Here is an 18,873-nt window from a genome sequence, read left to right as displayed (position 1 = left end):
AGTAATTTCTGGATTATAGAAGATACTCACACATCTGTTCCTGAACAATATTAATGGTGTGAAGCCATAAGCTCTAACAGCATGTTCCACTGACTTTTTATTAAGAAATTAAAAACTAAAATACAGTGCCTTGCATAAGTACTCACCTCTTTGTGCTCTGAAAGCTCCAGTTTTATACAAATGACAAATTATTGCTAAAACAAACTCAGGTTAACACAACTGGACATAATTAGCGTGCAGCTGTAAGATATTAGAGTAACGGTCTGGTTTATGGGTATAAAAGCACTCTGTGTAAAGGTCATTAGCCGGGTGTGAACTCCATCAGAAAATGAAGACAAAGTAGCAGAATACTGAAGTAAGAGACAAAATGATTAACATGCAGAAGGTGGGAAAGGGGCACAAAACAATATCCAAGTGTATGGATGTCCCACGGAGCATAGTTGGATCCATTGTCAGAAAGTGGAAGCTGTATCACACCACCCAAATGCTTTGTAGGACAGGCCGTCCCTCAAAGCTAAGTGTCCGAGCAAGACGTGGGCTGGTGAGGAAAGCCACACATGATCCTGCAGTCACTCTGAAGGCGCTCCATAGGTCAGTGGCTGAAACTGGAGTAAATGTGCATGAGTCAACCATATCACAGCTCTCCATAAATCTGGCCTGTATGGGAGGGTGGCAAGAAAGAAGCTGTTGCTCAAAACTATGCACATAAAAGCACGCTTGGAGTTCGCTACCAAGCATGAGAGAGACCCAGTTAGGATGTGGGTAAAGGTTTTGTGGTCAGATGAGACAAAAGTTGAGCTTTTTGGCCAAAACTCAAAGCATTATGTGTGGCGCAAACCTAACACTGCTCATGCCCTAAACAACACCCTCCCTACAGTGAAGCGTGGCAGTGGCAGCATAATTTTATGGGGTTGCTTTTCAGCTGCAAGCACTGGGAACCTTATTCACATTGAGGGAAGAATGGATGGAGCTAAATACAGGGAACATTGGAAGAAAACTGAAGCTTGGGAGAATGTTCACCTTCCAGCAGGACAATGATCCTAAGCACAAGGCTAAAGCAACAATAGCATGGCTCAGCAACAAAAAGGTGAAGGTTTTGGAGTGGCGAAGGCAAAGTCCGGATCTCAGCCCCATTGAAAATCTGTGGCACAAACTGAAAATCGCAGTCCAGAGGCGCCATCCAACCAACCTGCAAGACCTGTACAAATTCTGTAAAGAAGAATGGGCAAACAATACTCCAGAAGAATGTGCCAAGCTTGTACATACTTACCCCAAGAGAACCATGGCTGTTACTACAGCAAAAGGGTACTCTACAAAGTATTGATATGTGGGGGTTGAATACTTATGCAAGCACTATATTTTAGTTCATAATTAATTAGCAAAAAGTCAGTGAAACATAGCTTTTGGCTGTGGGAACATGCTGTTAGAGCTTACGGGGTCACAAAAATAATACTGTTCAGGAACAGATGTGTGAGTATCTTCTATAATCCAGAAATTAGTGATGACTGTCAAGGGGGTTGAATACTTTTGCAAGGTACTGTACATTGTCCTTTTCTAAGTACTTTCCATGGCATAACATTTGCGAAAATGGCAAGCACCCTGACTGTCTCTCTACCTATATCTGTCTGTCTGTCTTTTGAGGAAGGGGGAGAGATATAGTTGTATATGATAAATGTTTAAATCATTATCATATTAACTTCCTTGTCCCCAGGCTTCCTTAACTGCATGCACTGAAGATGGTGACCAAAATATCTGCCGCACTGCGCTTTGCACTGTGTAGTAACCTACTATCATTGGCATGAGGAAACTTTACATTTTATTTTTTGAAAGTTTTGGTTTTCTACCACTTAACCACTTCTGTACTCCTGCATGGTAATTTATGGAGCAAGAACTGTCAGCTGTCCTACTTCATAATTCAGAAATCTCTCAAAGAGATGTGATGTTGCACATTGGAAAATTCATGCAATTAAAGCCAGTTAACATCATTGCTATCCATTCACCACCCCCCAGGTCCAAGTGGTTTAGTCCAGCAGTGCAGGCCAGCATGTGCCATGGTAAAGAAGTCCACACTTATCATCTCAGACTCTGACAGTGAGGAAGAAGAAAGCCTAGCTGTGAGAGAAACTTCATCCTGTCTCCAGCAGTCAGCGCCGCGTACATCTGATGCCAGCCACACACAGGAGACAACCAACACCCACAGCAGTGAGTTAACCCTGTGTGCGCACAATGGCAAAGTAATGTAACTTACAATACAAAATTGTAATTTTAAGTATTGTACTGTAATTGGACAAGTACAATTGGAAGAAAAAGGGGGGAAAAATGTCTCCCCAACCCAGAACACCCTTATCCCCCCTGCTTACACCCCATCCCGCAGGCCTATTCCACAAGGAATAAAATTATAGTATAGTAGTATAGATAATAGAGATAGAAGTGAAAGTAAATAAAAACAAATAAATGACTGTTACATTTAGTATAAAAATAGGGATGAAGACAAGAATTGTAATTAATTATAATAATTAGACTTGACAAAATTATTAACAATATGTAAGTATATAAATAATAAATTGCAGAACAAGAAGGAAATCAGTTATTAATAGGACCAGGGCTATTGCAATACTATTGAGAGTCCCAAACTGGCAATATGGGGACAGTAACTAGTGTACATACTCATGGGAGCATGCACATTACACCCATACCTACGCACCCACACCCCCTTAAAGGGGAGCTGGGTAGCAAACAGGCAGCAAGGCATTCACACATGGCAGACGGGCCCAAGGCACACCTCTGTTGTGAAATGTCACTGGCATGCAGCGGATTAAAATAGTTGTTTAATGGTTACCAATGGGAATAGAACCTATCAGAGGAGCTTCTTAAGCAGCGTTCACATGATCGGTGCGAAGCATCAGCGTTAAGGCCATGTTGGGCACGACTCCTTCACACGATCAGCATCAGCGGCAGGAGCGGTGGTGGTCGTCACATTCACACTGGTGAGTTTTTAAAATGACAGCATTCAGGAAAGAATGGAGTTCAGTTTCGGACAGCAACTCCTGCATCAGCCGGTGGCCGTAACTAACCACACTGCCAATTAGCACAGACATAGAAGTGACTGGCTGCATACGAAAATGTAATTATTTAAAACTGTCAGCCAACCGGGTAGTCCTGTCTATAAACCGATGTCATTCCGAGCCATGGGCTTTTTAGTCTGATCATGGTATGATTTATGCGTCATGGTATGTAATTCGGGATACTCTGACACGTAGAGCAGCAAGTTTCTCCTCAATTATTTGTTTATTTATTTTCGCGGCTTTGATATCAAACTGCTGTGATTGGTTGCGCGTCGCACAGGTCAGCGTCACAAAGGTCAAACTTGACCGTAGTTGAACTTGGAGCGCAGCGCCAGGTTGTCTCCCAGCACCTGCGCCCAGGGCCGAGGTGCGGTGGTGACGCAAGTTTCGGCGGTGATGCTTGCCACGTAGGAAATGATTGGCAGCGCCAAGTGTTTTTGTTGCTGATCATGTGAAGGGCCCTTTATGGAGAATTTGATTCCCCCCTAGTTTTAAAAAGGACATGGTATTGTGTATCCATGGTTTGAATGATGGGGGTAGAGAGGATTTCCACCACAGGAGAATTCTTGTGCCTGCAATTAGGGAGGGAATATTTGTTGTGATGTTCTGTTGATCTTCCAAAGATGTGAGGAGAAGGTGAAATTTTAATCTCTATTATTTTAGAGACTACATTGAAGACTCCCACAACCTAAATAATTCTGGGCACGACCAGAACATGTATGTCCATCACGTCATCCAACTCACTCCAGAATTCTTCTCTCTCTTCCATCTCACTCCCAACATGCGGGGCATATACACTGACAGCATTCATCAACACAACTTCGATTTTCACCTTCATACTCATCACTCTGTCTGACATTCTCTTCATCTCCAACATATTCTTGACATACTCTTTCTTCAGAATTACCCCTACCCCATTTCTCCTCCCATCCACACCATGGTAGAAGAGTTTGAACCCACCTCCCATGCTCCTGGCCTTACTCCGCTTCCACCTGTTCTATTGCACACACGGTATACCTACCTTTCTTCTATCCATCATATAAACCAGCTCTCTCCCTTTACCAGTCATAGTGCCAACATTCAAAGTTCTGACTCTCGTCTCCACACTCCTACCCTTCCTCCTCTCTCGCTGCCCTCTGGACATGCCTTCCCCTTCTCCTTCTCCTTTGCCCAACAGTAGCATAGTTTCCACCAGCACCCTGCTGGTTAACAGTACTGGTGGCAGTCATTGATAACTCAGGCCTCGACTGATCCATTATGGAAATCTGATTTATGATCCGCAAATATGATTTCGCAAAGGTTTTACGCCAGATGCCCTTCCTGACACAACCCTCCCCATTTATCCTGCTCGGGACCAGCACTAAGAATGCACTGGCTTGTGCATCCTTAGTGGCTGGGTTAGGAAAGACTTATTTATTGGTCAGCTTTAGCCAACTAATGAATATACATTGCCTTTGCAATATACCATAGTTTGGTTACACATCTGGTCATCTTGAGCCAAAGGGGGACAAATAGAATTACAATGCATTTAAAGACACAGGCTACAAGGAGAGAAAGAGAAAGAGACAGAGAGAGAGAGAGTGCAAGAGACCCTTGAAGGGCACTCATGTCATCTCATCTCATCTCATCTCATCTCATCATCAGCCGCTTCTCCCAGGTCTGGTTGCGGCGGCAGCAAACTAGGTAGGGCACTCCAGACGTCCCTCTCCCCAGCAACGCCCTCCAGCTCCTCCTGGGGGATCCCAAGGTGTTCCCAGGCCAGATTGGACATGTAGTCACTCCAGCGAGTTCTGAGTGTACCTCGGGGTCTCCTCCCAGTTGGACGTGCCCGGAAAACCTCCAAAGGAGGGCGCCCAGGAGGCATCCTAATCAGATGCCTGAACCACCTCAACTTGCTCCTTTCAACACAAAGGAGCAGTGGCTCTACTCCGAGCTCCCTCCGGATGTCCGAGCTCCTCACCCTATCTCTAAGGCTGAGCCCAGACACCCTATGGAGGAAACTCATTTCAGCCGCTTGTATCCGCGATCTCACCCTTTCGCTCACTACCCAAAGCTCATGACCACAGGTGAGGGTTGGAACGAAGATTGACTGGTAAATTGAGAGCTTTGCCTTCCGGCTCAGCTCCCTATTTTAGCTTTTAATTTATTAATAAAGATTCAGTGAAACATAAGGATAACTTATTTTGGCTGTGGGAACATGCTGTTAGAGCTTATGGGTTCACAACAATCATATTGTTCAGGAACAGATGTGTGGGTATCTTTTATAATCCAGAAATTACTAATGACTGTCAAGGGGGTTGAATACTTTTGCAGGACACTGTACATAGTCCTTTTCTAAGTACTTTCCATGGCATAACATTTGTGAAAATGGCAAGCACCCTGATTGTCTATGTACCTATATCTGTCTGTCTGTCTTTTGAGAAAGGGAGTGAGAGATATAATTGTATATGATAGATGTTTAACTTCCTTGTTCCCAGGCTTCCTTAATTGCATGCACTGAAGGTGAAGGTGACCAAAATATCTGCTGCATTGCTTTGTGCTGTGTAGTAATCACACTATCATTGGCATGAGGAAACTTCAAATTTTGTTTTTGGAAAGTTTTGGTTTTCTACCACTTAACCACTTCTGTACTCCTGCATGGTAATTTATGGCGCAAGAACTGTCAGCTGTCCTGCTTCATAATTCAGAAATCTCTCAAAGAGATGTGATGTTGCACATTGGAAAATACATTGAATTAAAGCCAGTTAGACTGTTTGCAGCAGCCTCACTCAATACTGTCAATGCAGTGTCTTTGTCCACATCTGCATCTAAGTTTTGTCTTCGTTTGATGGCTGGGAGAGCTGGCGCTGGATTGGCTGGGAGAGTTTGGTCTGCTAGATCCTGTACAGCCCTGCCCGGCGCTGCATCTGAGGAGGTAACACCGAAGCGGTCTGACAGGATGCAGAAGCGGAGCAGGCTAAGCTAACTGCTAGCCCATGCAGACCAGGAGTTCCGCTAACACCGAAGGTGGTGTGGTGGCGGCCTTGCCTGGCGTTGACTGTGGTGTTTTTGGTGTTGTCGTATGGAGTGCAGGGAGGTGTGTCTAGGGTGTCTGGCTGGGAGAGCTGGTCTCGGATTGGCCGAAGGAGCCTGGTCTGCTGCGTCCTGTGGGCCCAAGGAACATGGCCCCTGCATGGAGCTGCGCCTGAAGAGGAAACACCGAGGGGTCTGACAGGATGTGGGAGCGGGGCAGGCTAAGCTAACTGCAGACCGGCAGTTCCAACAGTCATCCTGGCTGGTGTTTGTTCCCTTGGACAGTGATTTTTTTTTTTTAGCTTGGATATGTGTGTTAGTTTGGATATATGTGTTAGTTTGGATATGTGTGTTTGGATATATGTGTTAGTTTAGATATATGTGTTCCTGTAGTTCTTGTAGTTTTGGGATATGTGTTTTTGTCTTTGTGCTGCACTGCTGTGGGCTGGGGAGACGATATTTCGTTTCATTTTATGTACTTGCGTGTGTTCACGATTCCTGATTAATTACATCATATATCCAGGAGATGCCACCTTTGAGACTAGTATGAAATCCTAAAAGAGCGTCTCAGGGGGTACTTGAAACTGTTTCACAGCGACATGCATTTCGTGTGGCACCGAAACCTTCTTCAGTTTCTTCTTCGTGGCTTTACAACTTTTATACAGTATGGAGACGATGTTTTTCCTCATCCATACTTCTCGTATCCCTCATCAACATGCTGAACTCCCTCTCTGTATCCCTCCGCTCGTTAAGCGGTCGAACATACCACCTCCGCCAGGGTTTTATTTCCAACACAGCCTGGCAACAGAGCAACTCGTCTTCCTCATCCGTGGACAGCGCCATGTTGTTTACAGTCTGTAACTTCCTGCAGAAAAGGAAAATGACACGCAAAGACTGTGGGAATGTAGGCCTTGGGTACGCGTTGGTATGACTGCACTATGACAAGAAAAGGTGTGGTCCGTCCGTACAGTGTCTGCACCCTGTACTTACAGACTATGTAAGCGCCCTAAGAGAGGACTCAGGCATTCAACAGGCAGACTCACACGCTCACAGCAATCATGCAGACAGACAGACAGACAGATGTTTAGAGGGGTTCAGAAGCTTTCAAGAAAGACAGAATTGGGAAGATTCCCATCGGTAGGACCTACAGTGTAGTACTAACTAAAAAGACTATCCTAACCTCACACACTGACACTGGGTCCCCCCCAAAAAAACCAGACTACAGAATCAGCCTGTCTTATATCAGAAAGAGGACTACTCCAAAGAAAATGTTCGCATTGAGAAAGTGTTTTGCAACCTGCTTAGTTCTTCTTGGCTCCGGGAACAGAGAGAAGGCCTGTGCCTTGACATCAGATGGTGCATGGCACTCGATCTGATAGTTAGACCGCGTAAGCCCATGTAGTATTTTATTTCTTAGTATCTCATCAGGTACATTTTGATTCAAATGAGAAACAAAAAGAAACCTGTTCTCTTTGAATATGTTTTTTTGTGATTATATTGAACATGACTGGTTCTTGGTCATGCTTTTTTATGTATGTTTTGTAGGAGACTAAAAGTTCATTACAGTTACAGCCTAAACACTTGGGAGAACGTTTTTGGTGTTTTTGTTTTGTTTTGTTTTTTTTTTGTTTTGTTTTGTTTTTTTGTTTTTTTTTTTTTTGCCTGTCTTCACCTGAGAAAATGCATCAAGGGTTAAAACTAGAGGTAAACTTGTGATTAATAAGGATTATTTATATTCAGGGAACGACTATAAGCCAGTGTTTGTGTTTTCAGGTAAAGGAAAGACACCCCTTCGGCGGCGTGGTACCCCAGCAGTAGGAGTCACAGTGACAGCAGCTCAGGACACAGGAAGCAGCTGTGAGAAGAGCTGTCAGGTGACCAGTGAACAGATCAAGGCTGATATGAAGGCTGCCGCAGAGAACAGCACCAGTGGCGGTGCCACTGGTGGAAGACAAATCATTGGGGTTGGGGATGGGGAATCTGGTATAAGGGAGGGAGCTGAGACTGGGGTAAGGCAAGGAAGTGGGATTGCGGGAGCAGGAGGAAGGACTGAGATGAGACATGGAGTTGTGCCTGCAAGGATAGGGGCTGAGATAGAGCAGGCTGGGGAGACTAGGGCAAGGCCTGAGGCTGGATCTAGGAAGGTTTTGGCTGGGACAACCCAAAGATCTGTGGAACCGCCTAAAACAGGTGCTGGAGCTTGCCAAAACAAAGGAGGAAGAGTAGGCTCGTGTGAAGCAAGGGTCGGAGGAACTTGTACCGGTGAGGTTAGGGAGAGGCCAACTACTGGGGTTGGGAGAGAAACTGGAAATCCAAATTGGGCTAGGACCAGTGGAGTTAAGACTGATATGGAGCCAAGAGGGACCGCTGGAGCCCACGTACAGAAAAGAGGAACAGCTGGGCAGGGAGAGAGACCACTTGACTCTCCTGGATCACACTCTTCCTCAAGTGTACAGCAGGAGAGGAATGGAGGGGAAGAGTTTGTTCCCAGGAGACCTTTGACAAGATCACGCAGCCGAATATCATCCGTACCCCTGGCCAATGAGGCAGGTAAGCTTGAGATTGCGTTAATCAGTATTGTCCAATCACAGTTTCTAGGCAACCTTGATTCCAAGGCTTCACAGCGTAGTCCATTTGATTACTGCTGCCATGTTTAATACTTGCACAGTTGCACAATTGAAGGGAGAAAATGGAGTGTTTCCTCGGGTGTCATGTACAAACGTTATGTGTGCACAAAATGTTTGTGTACGTAATTTCCCGCACCACACGTTTGAGTTATAAAAAGTGAACTTGACGTGAGACTGTGTATACTGCCATGTAAACTTCGACCCATGGGTCATACATATTGGAGACACCAGGAAATCACATCTATCATGGCAAAAGAATGAAGTAAACCATAAATAGCTTTTCATTCAGTACATTTCACTCTTTCAGCATACAGTCGTTTGTAGAGGAGATGAGTATCAGGTGCAGGGCTCCTATGCAGTATGGAAAAGTATGGAAATTGATTTTAGTCATTTCCAGGTCTGGATAAGTATTGAAAAAAAGAAAAGAGGGTATGGATAAATATTTGTTTCCAGACTATTGCCCCTATTCTGTTTTCTAAAATATAAAATTCAGGATTTCTAGAAATAAACTGATGGTACAAGCAGCGTGTTTGCCGTGACGTTTGAAGCAGGCAGCCAGTGCAGCCAACATGTTCACCACCGTATGAGAGAGCGCGGGCTAGAGCCAGCTTGATGTCGTCAGAAACGAGGCAGGAAGTATGGCGTGCGACTGAACGCACACTCCTACGCGGAGCTGCCTCTACGCCCGTACGTCAAACCCTGCAAAACAGCCCCGCCCCAAGTGCCTTATAACTGCACCAACAACGGACACTAGCCACCAAATTAGTTAAAGAAAATTCGGCAGTATCTTCGAATTGCATATACACTCACCGGCCACTTTATTAGGCACACCCGTCCAACTGCTCGTTAACACAAATTTCTAATCAGCCAATCACATGGCAGCAACTCAATGCATTTAGGCATATAGACATGGTCAAGACGATCTGCTGCAGTTCAAACCGAGCATCCGAATGGGGAAGAAAGGTGATTTAAGTGACTTTGAACGTGGCATGGTTGTTGGTGCCAGACAGGCTGGTCTGAGTATTTCAGAAACTGCTGATCTACTGGGATTTTCACACACAACCATCTCTAGGGTTTACAGAGAATGGTCCGAAAAAGAGAAAATATCCAGTGAGCGGCAGTTCTGTGGGCGAAAATGCCTTGTTGATGCCAGAGGTCAGAGGAGAATGGCCAGACTGGTTCGAGCTGATAGAAAGGCAACAGTAACTCAAATAACCACTCATTACAACCGAGGTATGCAGAAGAGCATCTCTGAACGCACAACACGTCGAACCTTGAGGCAGATGGGCTACAGCAGCAGAAGACCACACCGGGTGCCACTCCTGTCAGCTAAGAACAGGAAACTGAGGCTACAATTCGCACAGGCTCACCAAAATTGGACAATAGAAGATTGGAAAAACGTTGCCTGGTCTGATGAGTATCGATTTCTGCTGCGACATTCGGATGGTAGGGTCAGAATTTGGCGTCAACAACATGAAAGCATGGATCCATCCTGCCTTGTATCAATGGTTCAGGCTGGTGGTGGTGGTGTAATGGTGTGGGGGATATTTTCTTGGCACACTTTGGGCCCCTTAGTACCAATTGAGCATCGTGTCAACGCCACAGCCTACCTGAGTATTGTTGCTGACCATGTCCATCCCTTTATGACCACAGTGTTCCCATCTTCTGATGGCTACTTCCAGCAGGTTAACGCGCCATGTCATAAAGCTCGAATCATCTCAGACTGGTTTCTTGAACATGACAATGAGTTCACTGTACTCAAATGGCCTCCACAGTCACCAGATCTCAATCCTATAGAGCACCTTTGGGATGTGGTGGACCGGGAGATTCGCATCATGGATGTGCAGCCGACAAATCTGCAGCAACTGCGTGATGCTATCAAGTCAATATGGACCAAACTCTCTGAGGAATGTTTCCAGTACCTTGTTGAATCTATGCCACGAAGGATTAAGGCAGTTCTGAAGGCAAAAGGGGGTCCAACCCGGTACTAGCAAGGTGTACCTAATAAAGTGGCCAGTGAGTGTATACTGTACATGTATACTGTACATATATACTGTACATATATACTGAACATATGCTGTATATGTATACTGTACATATATATTGTACATATATACTGAACATATACTGTATATATATACTGTGCATATATATTGTACATATATACTGTACATATATGCTGTACATATATACTGTGCATGTATACTGTATATGTATACGTACATATATACTGAACATATACTGCATATGTATACTGTACATGTATACTGTACATATATACTGAACATGTACTGTACATATATATTGTACATACTGTACTTGTATACTACATGTATACTGTACATATATACTGTACATGTATACTGTACGTATATATAGTGTACATAGCATCACACATAACCACATATCCAGCTTGTGTGAACATTTATGAGTTATGCAGCGATGTAGTTATCAGAGCAGTAAACGGACTATCTTTTCTGTGTAAGGATACGGCTGCGTTCATCGTCGTTTCCATGGACACGGTGAATAAAGAAGGCTGCACAGACGCTGTGAAAATTAAATGATTTTCCTTTTTTCAACTCATTTTCTGTTCTTATTTATTAAAGAGACTTAAAAATATGGGGGAACAGTAGTATAACATTATTTATTCAATAAGTTAAGGGGAAGTAGCACGAGTATAGGTAGCAGCGGTTAGTCTACTTCCTCTTTGGGCAGCGATGATTGACAGTGGAACATCATCCAAGTTTCAGTGTAGGAGTGTGGGTTGAACAGCCACAATGGGTAAGTGCAAGTTCTCCGAGGGCTGGCTTGACAATCCCAGATATAAAGCCTGGTTGGCTGAGTCTGGAAAATCTACCAAGAAGTCTGGAAATTTGAGTCTGGAAAAGTATGGAATTCTGAAATAGAAAATGTGTAGGAACCCTGCGGATGAAACCTACATGCGGTCGTTGCCTACAGGCAGTTGATGGTGTTCCTTCTATGAAAAGCTCTGCACCTGCGTTACATTTACTCTAAGCTACAGCTGATATCTGTGAGGGCTCTGCCTGGTTGTCCCTCAGCAGTCTGGTGGTGCACCCTCCCCCTCTACTTGCAGGGGTGGGCAATCTTATCCAGAAAGGACCGGTGTGGGTGCAAGTTTTTGTTCCTACTGAGCAGTCACACACCTGATCCCACTAATTAACCAGTAGAGTCTGTGCTGAGGGATTTTATTAGGAGACACAGGTGTGTAACTGCTTGGTTGGAACAAAGACCTGCACCCACACTGCCCCTTTCTGGATAAGACTGCCCACCCCTGAGTCTTAGAGCCACGTCTGCACCACCGGACACTACTGCTACACTGTCAGTCTCTACAGCGCTCCATCATCTCAGCCTACATGCACCGTCTACTCTTCATACATTCTTTAGAAGCATTTTGAAAATGGAGAGGGTGCTTGTGAACACTAAGTATAAATGAGAAGAACTATCCGTGACCCCCCATCAGCACTGGTTTGTAGTGCTGTTAGTGTGCAGTTGGTTCTGCAATCTGAGTTTCTCCCATAGCGGCAGCAGTTTTGGCATCAGACTACAGTGACCTCTGGTGTCTCCTCTCTCCGCCAGTGGACTTCCACTTTCCTGACTGACCGTTCTCTAACTCTAACAGTGTGGGGCTCAGAGCTGGTTGTGTTACCCATTTTTGTGACATTTGGCCATTCTACACACCCCCTTTTGTTGAATAGTCCACCTGAAAACGCTGGTCTGTACACCTCATCAGCCAGCGTTTCTATCTCACAGTTTGTGAGATTGTGTCTTTTAGGTTTCTCTTCAGAGGTTGCCGTTGAGTTTATTGAGGAACTTGGGTGTTAATGTGTATCTTAATAATACAGTAGAGTGTTTCAATATCCATTTATGTCTTGTGGTAACGAAATGGGATGAGAGGCTCGTACATGTGTGCACAGTTTTGGGTTGGTTGGAGATTTATAAGGGGAAGGTGTTCAGGATTTGCCATATGAAAGGTTTTATAAATGCAATTATTTTTGCCATATGAAAGGTTTTATTTTTATATATATGTTGTATTTTATTTTTGATATTTTATATTTATTTGCATTATTTTATATTTTATTTGAAAAAGAGGTTTGTAATCTCAACGGGGTCCTCCTGGTTAAATAAAGGTTAAATTAATAAATATATACAATTTTTTTTAATTTTCTTTTTAATATTTTTTTAAATATTTATTTTATTTTTATTTTTTATTTTTATTTATTTTATTTTCATTTTTTTTTTAATTTATTTTTTTATAAATCATATTATTTTTGAACATTTCGTTTTCTTGTTTGGAGTGTATGTGATTTTTATATATATATACACTACCGTTCAAAAGTTTGGGATCACATTGAAATGTCCATATTTTTGAAGGAAAAGCACTGTACTTTTCAATGAAGATAACTTTAAACTAGTCTTAACTTTAAAGAAATACACTCTATACATTGCTAATGTGGTAAATGACTATTCTAGCTGCAAATGTCTGGTTTTTGGTGCAGTATCTACATAGGTGTATAGAGGCCCATTTCAAGCAACTATCACTCCAGTGTTCTAATGGTACAATGTGTTTGCTCATTGGCTCAGAAGGCTAATTGATGATTAGAAAACCCTTGTGCAATCATGTTCGCACATCTGAAAACAGTTTAGCTCGTTACAGAAGCTACAAAACTGACCTTCCTTTGAGCAGATTGAGTTTCTGGAGCATCACATTTGTGGGGTCAATTAAACGCTCAAAATGGCCAGAAAAAGAGAACTTTCATCTGAAACTCGACAGTCTATTCTTGTTCTTAGAAATGAAGGCTATTCCATGCGAGAAATTGCTAAGAAATTGAAGATTTCCTACACCGGTGTGTACTACTCCCTTCAGAGGACAGCACAAACAGGCTCTAACCAGAGTAGAAAAAGAAGTGGGAGGCCGCGTTGCACAACTGAGCAAGAAGATAAGTACATTAGAGTCTCTAGTTTGAGAAACAGACGCCTCACAGGTCCCCAACTGGCATCTTCATTAAATAGTACCCGCAAAACACCAGTGTCAACATCTACAGTGAAGAGGCGGCTGCGGGATTCTGGGCTTCAGGGCAGAGTGGCAAAGAAAAAGCCATATCTGAGACTGACCAATAAAAGAAAAAGATTAAGATGGGCAAAAGAACACAGACATTGGACAGAGGAAGACTGGAAAAAAGTGTTGTGGACGGATGAATCCAAGTTTGAGGTGTTTGGATCACAAAGAAGAACGTTTGTGAGACGCAGAACAAATGAAAAGATGCTGGAAGAATGCCTGACGCCATCTGTTAAGCATGGTGGAGGTAATGTGATGGTCTGGGGTTGCTTTGGTGCTGGTAAGGTGGGAGATTTGTACAGGGTAAAAGGGATTCTGAATAAGGAAGGCTATCACTCCATTTTGCAACGCCATGCCATACCCAGTGGACAGCGCTTGATTGGAGCCAATTTCATCCTACAACAGGACAATGACCCTAAACACACCTCCAAATTGTGCAAGAACTATTTAGAGCAGAAGCAGGCAGCTGGTATTCTATCGGTAATGGAGTGGCCAGCGCAGTCACCAGATCTGAACCCCATTGAGCTGTTGTGGGAGCAGCTTGACCGTATGGTACGCAAGAAGTGCCCATCCAACCAATCCAACTTGTGGGAGCTGCTTCTGGAAGCGTGGGGTGCAATTTCTCCAGATTACCTCAACAAATTACCAGCTAGAATGCCAAAGGTCTGCAATGCTGTAATTGCTGCAAATGGAGGATTCTTTGACGAAAGCAAAGTTTGATGTAAAAAAAATCTTATTTCAAATACAAATCATTATTTCTAACCTTGTCAATGTCTTGACTCTATTTTCTATTCATTTCACAACATATGGTGGTGAATAAGTGTGACTTTTCATGGAAAACACAAAATTGTTTGGGTGATCCCAAACTTTTGAACGGTAGTGTATATATAGCGTTTTTTTTCCAAAACTCAACAGTGTTGTGTGTGCTTGACTAATGAGGAGTGGAATATCAACACGGATACAGGGAAAAAGATTTTAATGCATAGCCGTACAGGCCTATTTCGTGCGTCTCGCAGCTGATGAGTGCGAGACGCACGAAACAGGTCTGTACGGCTATGCATTAAAATCTTTCTTCCTGTATCCATGTTGATATATTATATTAAAGAGCCTGTAGAAAATGTTATCCATGACTCCCCTGATGTTCCTGCTGATTTTGATTATCATATATGTGGTTTTTGTACCACGTGATCACAGGTGAGAGCTGAGCAGGTTTCATCGCTGTATGTGCATGACAGAGCCAGCTGAAGTCAACACCCAGAGCACTTGTGTGTCACAGACTTGTGTTGATATGAGTTGTATTGCACCTGCAGCATCGTCTGTTATGTAGTTCAGTGTGACTTCCCTGCAATTTAATGTCTTGTCGTTGTTGTTAATGTTGTGTAGAACTGTCAAGAGCAAGGCCTCGTATAGCCGTTAGAAGGAAACGAACTTTTGACAAATCAACTAGCACCTCCGACCCCGTCACTGAGGATGACCATGTCCAGGTACACACACACACTCATACATTTAACCTGTCATTCTGCTCGTGAGAGGATCACAACACATCCATCTCTCTCACTATATTGTACCCTGCATCTGTGATCTTATGTCCGTGTAATTGAATCTGTTTTTATATTTCAGTTGCCTGTATTTTATAGCTTATGTATGTGTATGTGTGTGTGTGTGTATATATATATATATATATATAATATTATGCAAATTAATGGGGCTATTGAAACGGCTATTAAAATTAAATATGCTGCGTCGGGTAGCGTGGCAGTCTACTCCGTTGCCTACCAACATAGGGATTGCTGGTTCGAATCCTGGTGTTACCTCCAGCTTGGTTGGGTGTCCCTACAGAAACAATTGGCTGTGTCTGCGGGTGGGAAGCCGGATGTGGGTGTGTGTCCTGGTCGCTGCACTAGCGCCTCCTCTGGTCGGTCGAGGCGCCTGTTCGGGGGGAGGGGGAACTGGCAGGAATAGCGTGATCCTCCCACGTGCTACATCCCCCTGGTGAAACTCCTCACTGTCAGACAAAAAGAAGCGGCTGGTGACTCCACATGTACGGGAGGAGGCATGTGGTAGTCTGCAGCCCTCCCTGGATCAGCAGAGGGGGTGGAGCAGAGACCGGGAAGGCTCGGAAGAGTGAGGTAATTGGCCAAGTACAATCGGGGAGAGAAATGGGAAAAAAATGTGAAAGAAATGGGACTATTTTTTATTTTAAAGTGACCTATTGGCCCTAACTGGCATTAGAGGATGTGTTTATCGCAGCACGGTGGCACCATGGTGTCATGAGCTGTGCCAGCAGACAAGCCAAGATAACAATATCGCTTGTGCTTACGTAGCGTAATAGCTGCATCATTTTATGAATAGAATATGTGATGTTGTGGCGGACACTAGGGGGGCTATGCCTCTCACCCAGTAGGGCTGTGGGCTGGGGGCGTGGTTTACGTTCCCGGGCTCTCTGGTGCAAGGTTGTCCCTGTTTCAGTTTGGTTTTGGAGCTGAGGAATAAAGTTCAAACTTGCCTTCGTCTCCTGTGATTTTCCTCATCCTGCCACAATGTCTGGTATTATCATATCTATGCTTATGTGGCCTACTAGTCAAGCCATTACCTTTAGCCTGGGTCATTAGGCTGGCTAATGAAGCAAAATGCCTCCATACACCTTGCCGTCTTCAGCAAGCTGCACAGACTGCTACAGCTACCACAGCTAGCACAGCTAGCACAGCTACCACAGCTACCACAGCTAGCACAGCTAGCACAGGCACTGACCGACCTTCGAGGGAGGATATCTGAGCTTCAAATAGGGATGTCCATACTACATCACATTAAGGAGGATGAATGACTCCTGTCATCGATATCGGCAGCATCCACCCTGAAGTTTCTGAAGAACTGATATGGACCAGCCAGGCTGCTGACAGTACCGGCACACTCCCCTGCAGGTGACCCAGCACAAATGATAAATCGTCACTACCAGTTACTGAAACGCCTCTATCTACTGACCTGGCAGCTACTCAGCAGAATCCCGAGCCCAAGTTTGGCGCTTCGCCCAAATTATGGTTTATTCCAGATGTTGCGCCTCAGACTTGAAACGCTGGACTGTTGCTCAAAGTTCTGGGGGAAAAAAAGAGAACAAGCAACGGAGGTTTTCCCCAATCAGCCTTTTATCACAACCTCTCCAGTTTGGAAACACATAAGAGGAACGTGTAGAACTGGAGAGGCAACAATAGCAGCCTTCTGATAGGCATGTCTGGCCAAGGAAAAACGCCCGACCGGTGGAGCAAAAGCAGCTGTCTGATGTACATGATTTGCCAACAGCTCTGGGGTGACCCTTTTTATTCTGTATGTGGGATAAAGGTTGCAACTTAAGTCACTCGCTTGTTTCCTGATGGACTTGATGACACTGCCACGGCATGAACTGAACATCAGTGATGAGCATCCTGGTCCTCAGCTTGTGGCAGTATGCCTTCTACTTCACTGGACTTGCACCCCAGTGACGTAGCAGCTGTTTTGTCTGTCTGGTTTTCCTCACAACCCGGCATTCTCCTGTGTTTGTTATAAGAACATCCCATTCACTTTGTCAACTGATCTTCTCCATGCAGTTCCTGTTTTTTTTGTGGATCCCCCCCCCCCTTTTCTCCCCAATTGTATCCGGCCAATTGCCCCACTCTTCCGAGCCGCCCCAGTCTCTGCTCCACCCCCTCTGCCGATCCGGGGAGGGCTGCAGACTACCACGTCTCCTCCGATACATGTGGAGTCGCCAGCCGCTTCTTTTCACCTGACAGTGAGGAGTTTCACCAGGGGGGCGTAGCGCGTGGGAGGATCACGCTATCCCCCCCGGACGCCCAGCATGCAGTTTCAAAAACACAAATCAGCAATATAAGTATCGTAAATGTGTTAGATGCTTCATCTGATGTTGGCCTTACCCCAGTAAAGATGATCAGATAAAGGGTTTAGACATGACTGTTTCTAGTTGGAGTAACGCCTTTATCAATATATGAACTGTCAGTGTTCCAGCATGCTCCGCATTATTAATACGGACATTTAATAACGTCAGTTGAGTTCATTACTACTATTACTTCCGGCTACTCCTGTTAGGGGGCGCCACAGCGGATCATCCATTTCCATCTCTTCCTGTACTCTGCATCTTCCTCTGTCACACCAGCCACCTGCATGTCCTTCCTCACCACATCCATAAACCTCCTCTTTTGCCTTCCTCTTCTCCTCTTCCCTGGCAGCTCCATATTCACCATCCTTCTCCCAATGTACCCAGCATCTCTCCTCCACACATGTCCAAACCATCTCAATCTTGCCTCTCTGTCAGTTGACTTCCTTAGTGATCCCAAAAGAACTATGAAAGAATGTTCAACTCATCGCACACTGACACAGATGGGAGATGACAACCACAGAACCTTAAAGAGTTCCACCTCTTTCAGTAAAGGAACAACAAACTGCAGCTGCAGTGGACCAGGGAACCAAATCAATGAACACTGGCAGATTTGTAAAATATTGCCTGGTCTCATTTATCCTGGGTTCTGATGTTTCTGACCGATCAGAATTCTATGGTATGGAGACCGGCACAAGTCTCTGCATACATCATTTTACCTGGTATCATAGCCGGCTGCTGTGGAGGTGTTATGATGTGGTGCCTGTTTTCATCGTGTGCAGAAAGCCCCATGGTAGAAGTGGGGCAACATTTGAATGTCACCAGACATTTCTACATTTTTGCCCCCCATGCCACAAGGTCAGGGGCTTAAGAAGGAGTGCACTGCCATATTGGAAAGGTGCTTCCAAAGTGTTGTACACTGTACTGTACACTATATTGTTATCAATGTATTTCATATTGATTTAGGTCAGATCTTTTGGGGGGCGGCACGGTGGCCCAGTGGTTAGCAATGTTGCCTCACAGCAAGAAGGTCCTGGGTCTGAACCCCAGGTCCTTTCTCTGTGGAGTTTGCATGTTCTCCCCGTGTCTGTGTGGGTTTCCTCTGGGTGCTCCGATTTCCTCCCACCATCAAAAAGACATGCATGTTAGGGTTAACACTCCTGCCTGTGCCCCTGAGCAAGGCAATGGAAAGAAGAACTGGAGTTGGTCCACGGGCGCTGCAGCTGC

At 44.6% G+C, this 18,873-nt stretch overlaps 1 protein-coding gene across 2 annotated transcripts in view; it reads left to right on the top strand.

Moving 5' to 3' along the window:
* fbxo38 (F-box protein 38) overlaps positions 1-18,873 on the top strand; it is an 82,192-nt gene that overhangs the window by 53,135 nt on the left and 10,184 nt on the right. For both annotated transcript variants that reach the window (XM_056284033.1, XM_056284025.1), the window contains 3 exons: positions 2,011-2,202; positions 7,851-8,627; positions 15,165-15,265. In XM_056284033.1, coding sequence (XP_056140008.1) covers positions 2,011-2,202; positions 7,851-8,627; positions 15,165-15,265 — 1,070 coding nt within the window. The remainder of the gene's footprint in view (positions 1-2,010; positions 2,203-7,850; positions 8,628-15,164; positions 15,266-18,873) is intronic.

Source organism: Lampris incognitus, chromosome 1 (genome assembly GCF_029633865.1).
Source record: "Lampris incognitus isolate fLamInc1 chromosome 1, fLamInc1.hap2, whole genome shotgun sequence".
NCBI classification, from domain to species: Eukaryota; Metazoa; Chordata; class Actinopteri; order Lampriformes; family Lampridae; genus Lampris; species Lampris incognitus.
The sequence above is the reverse complement of the archived record's forward strand: the minus strand, read 5'-3'. Positions and strand labels throughout refer to the sequence as shown.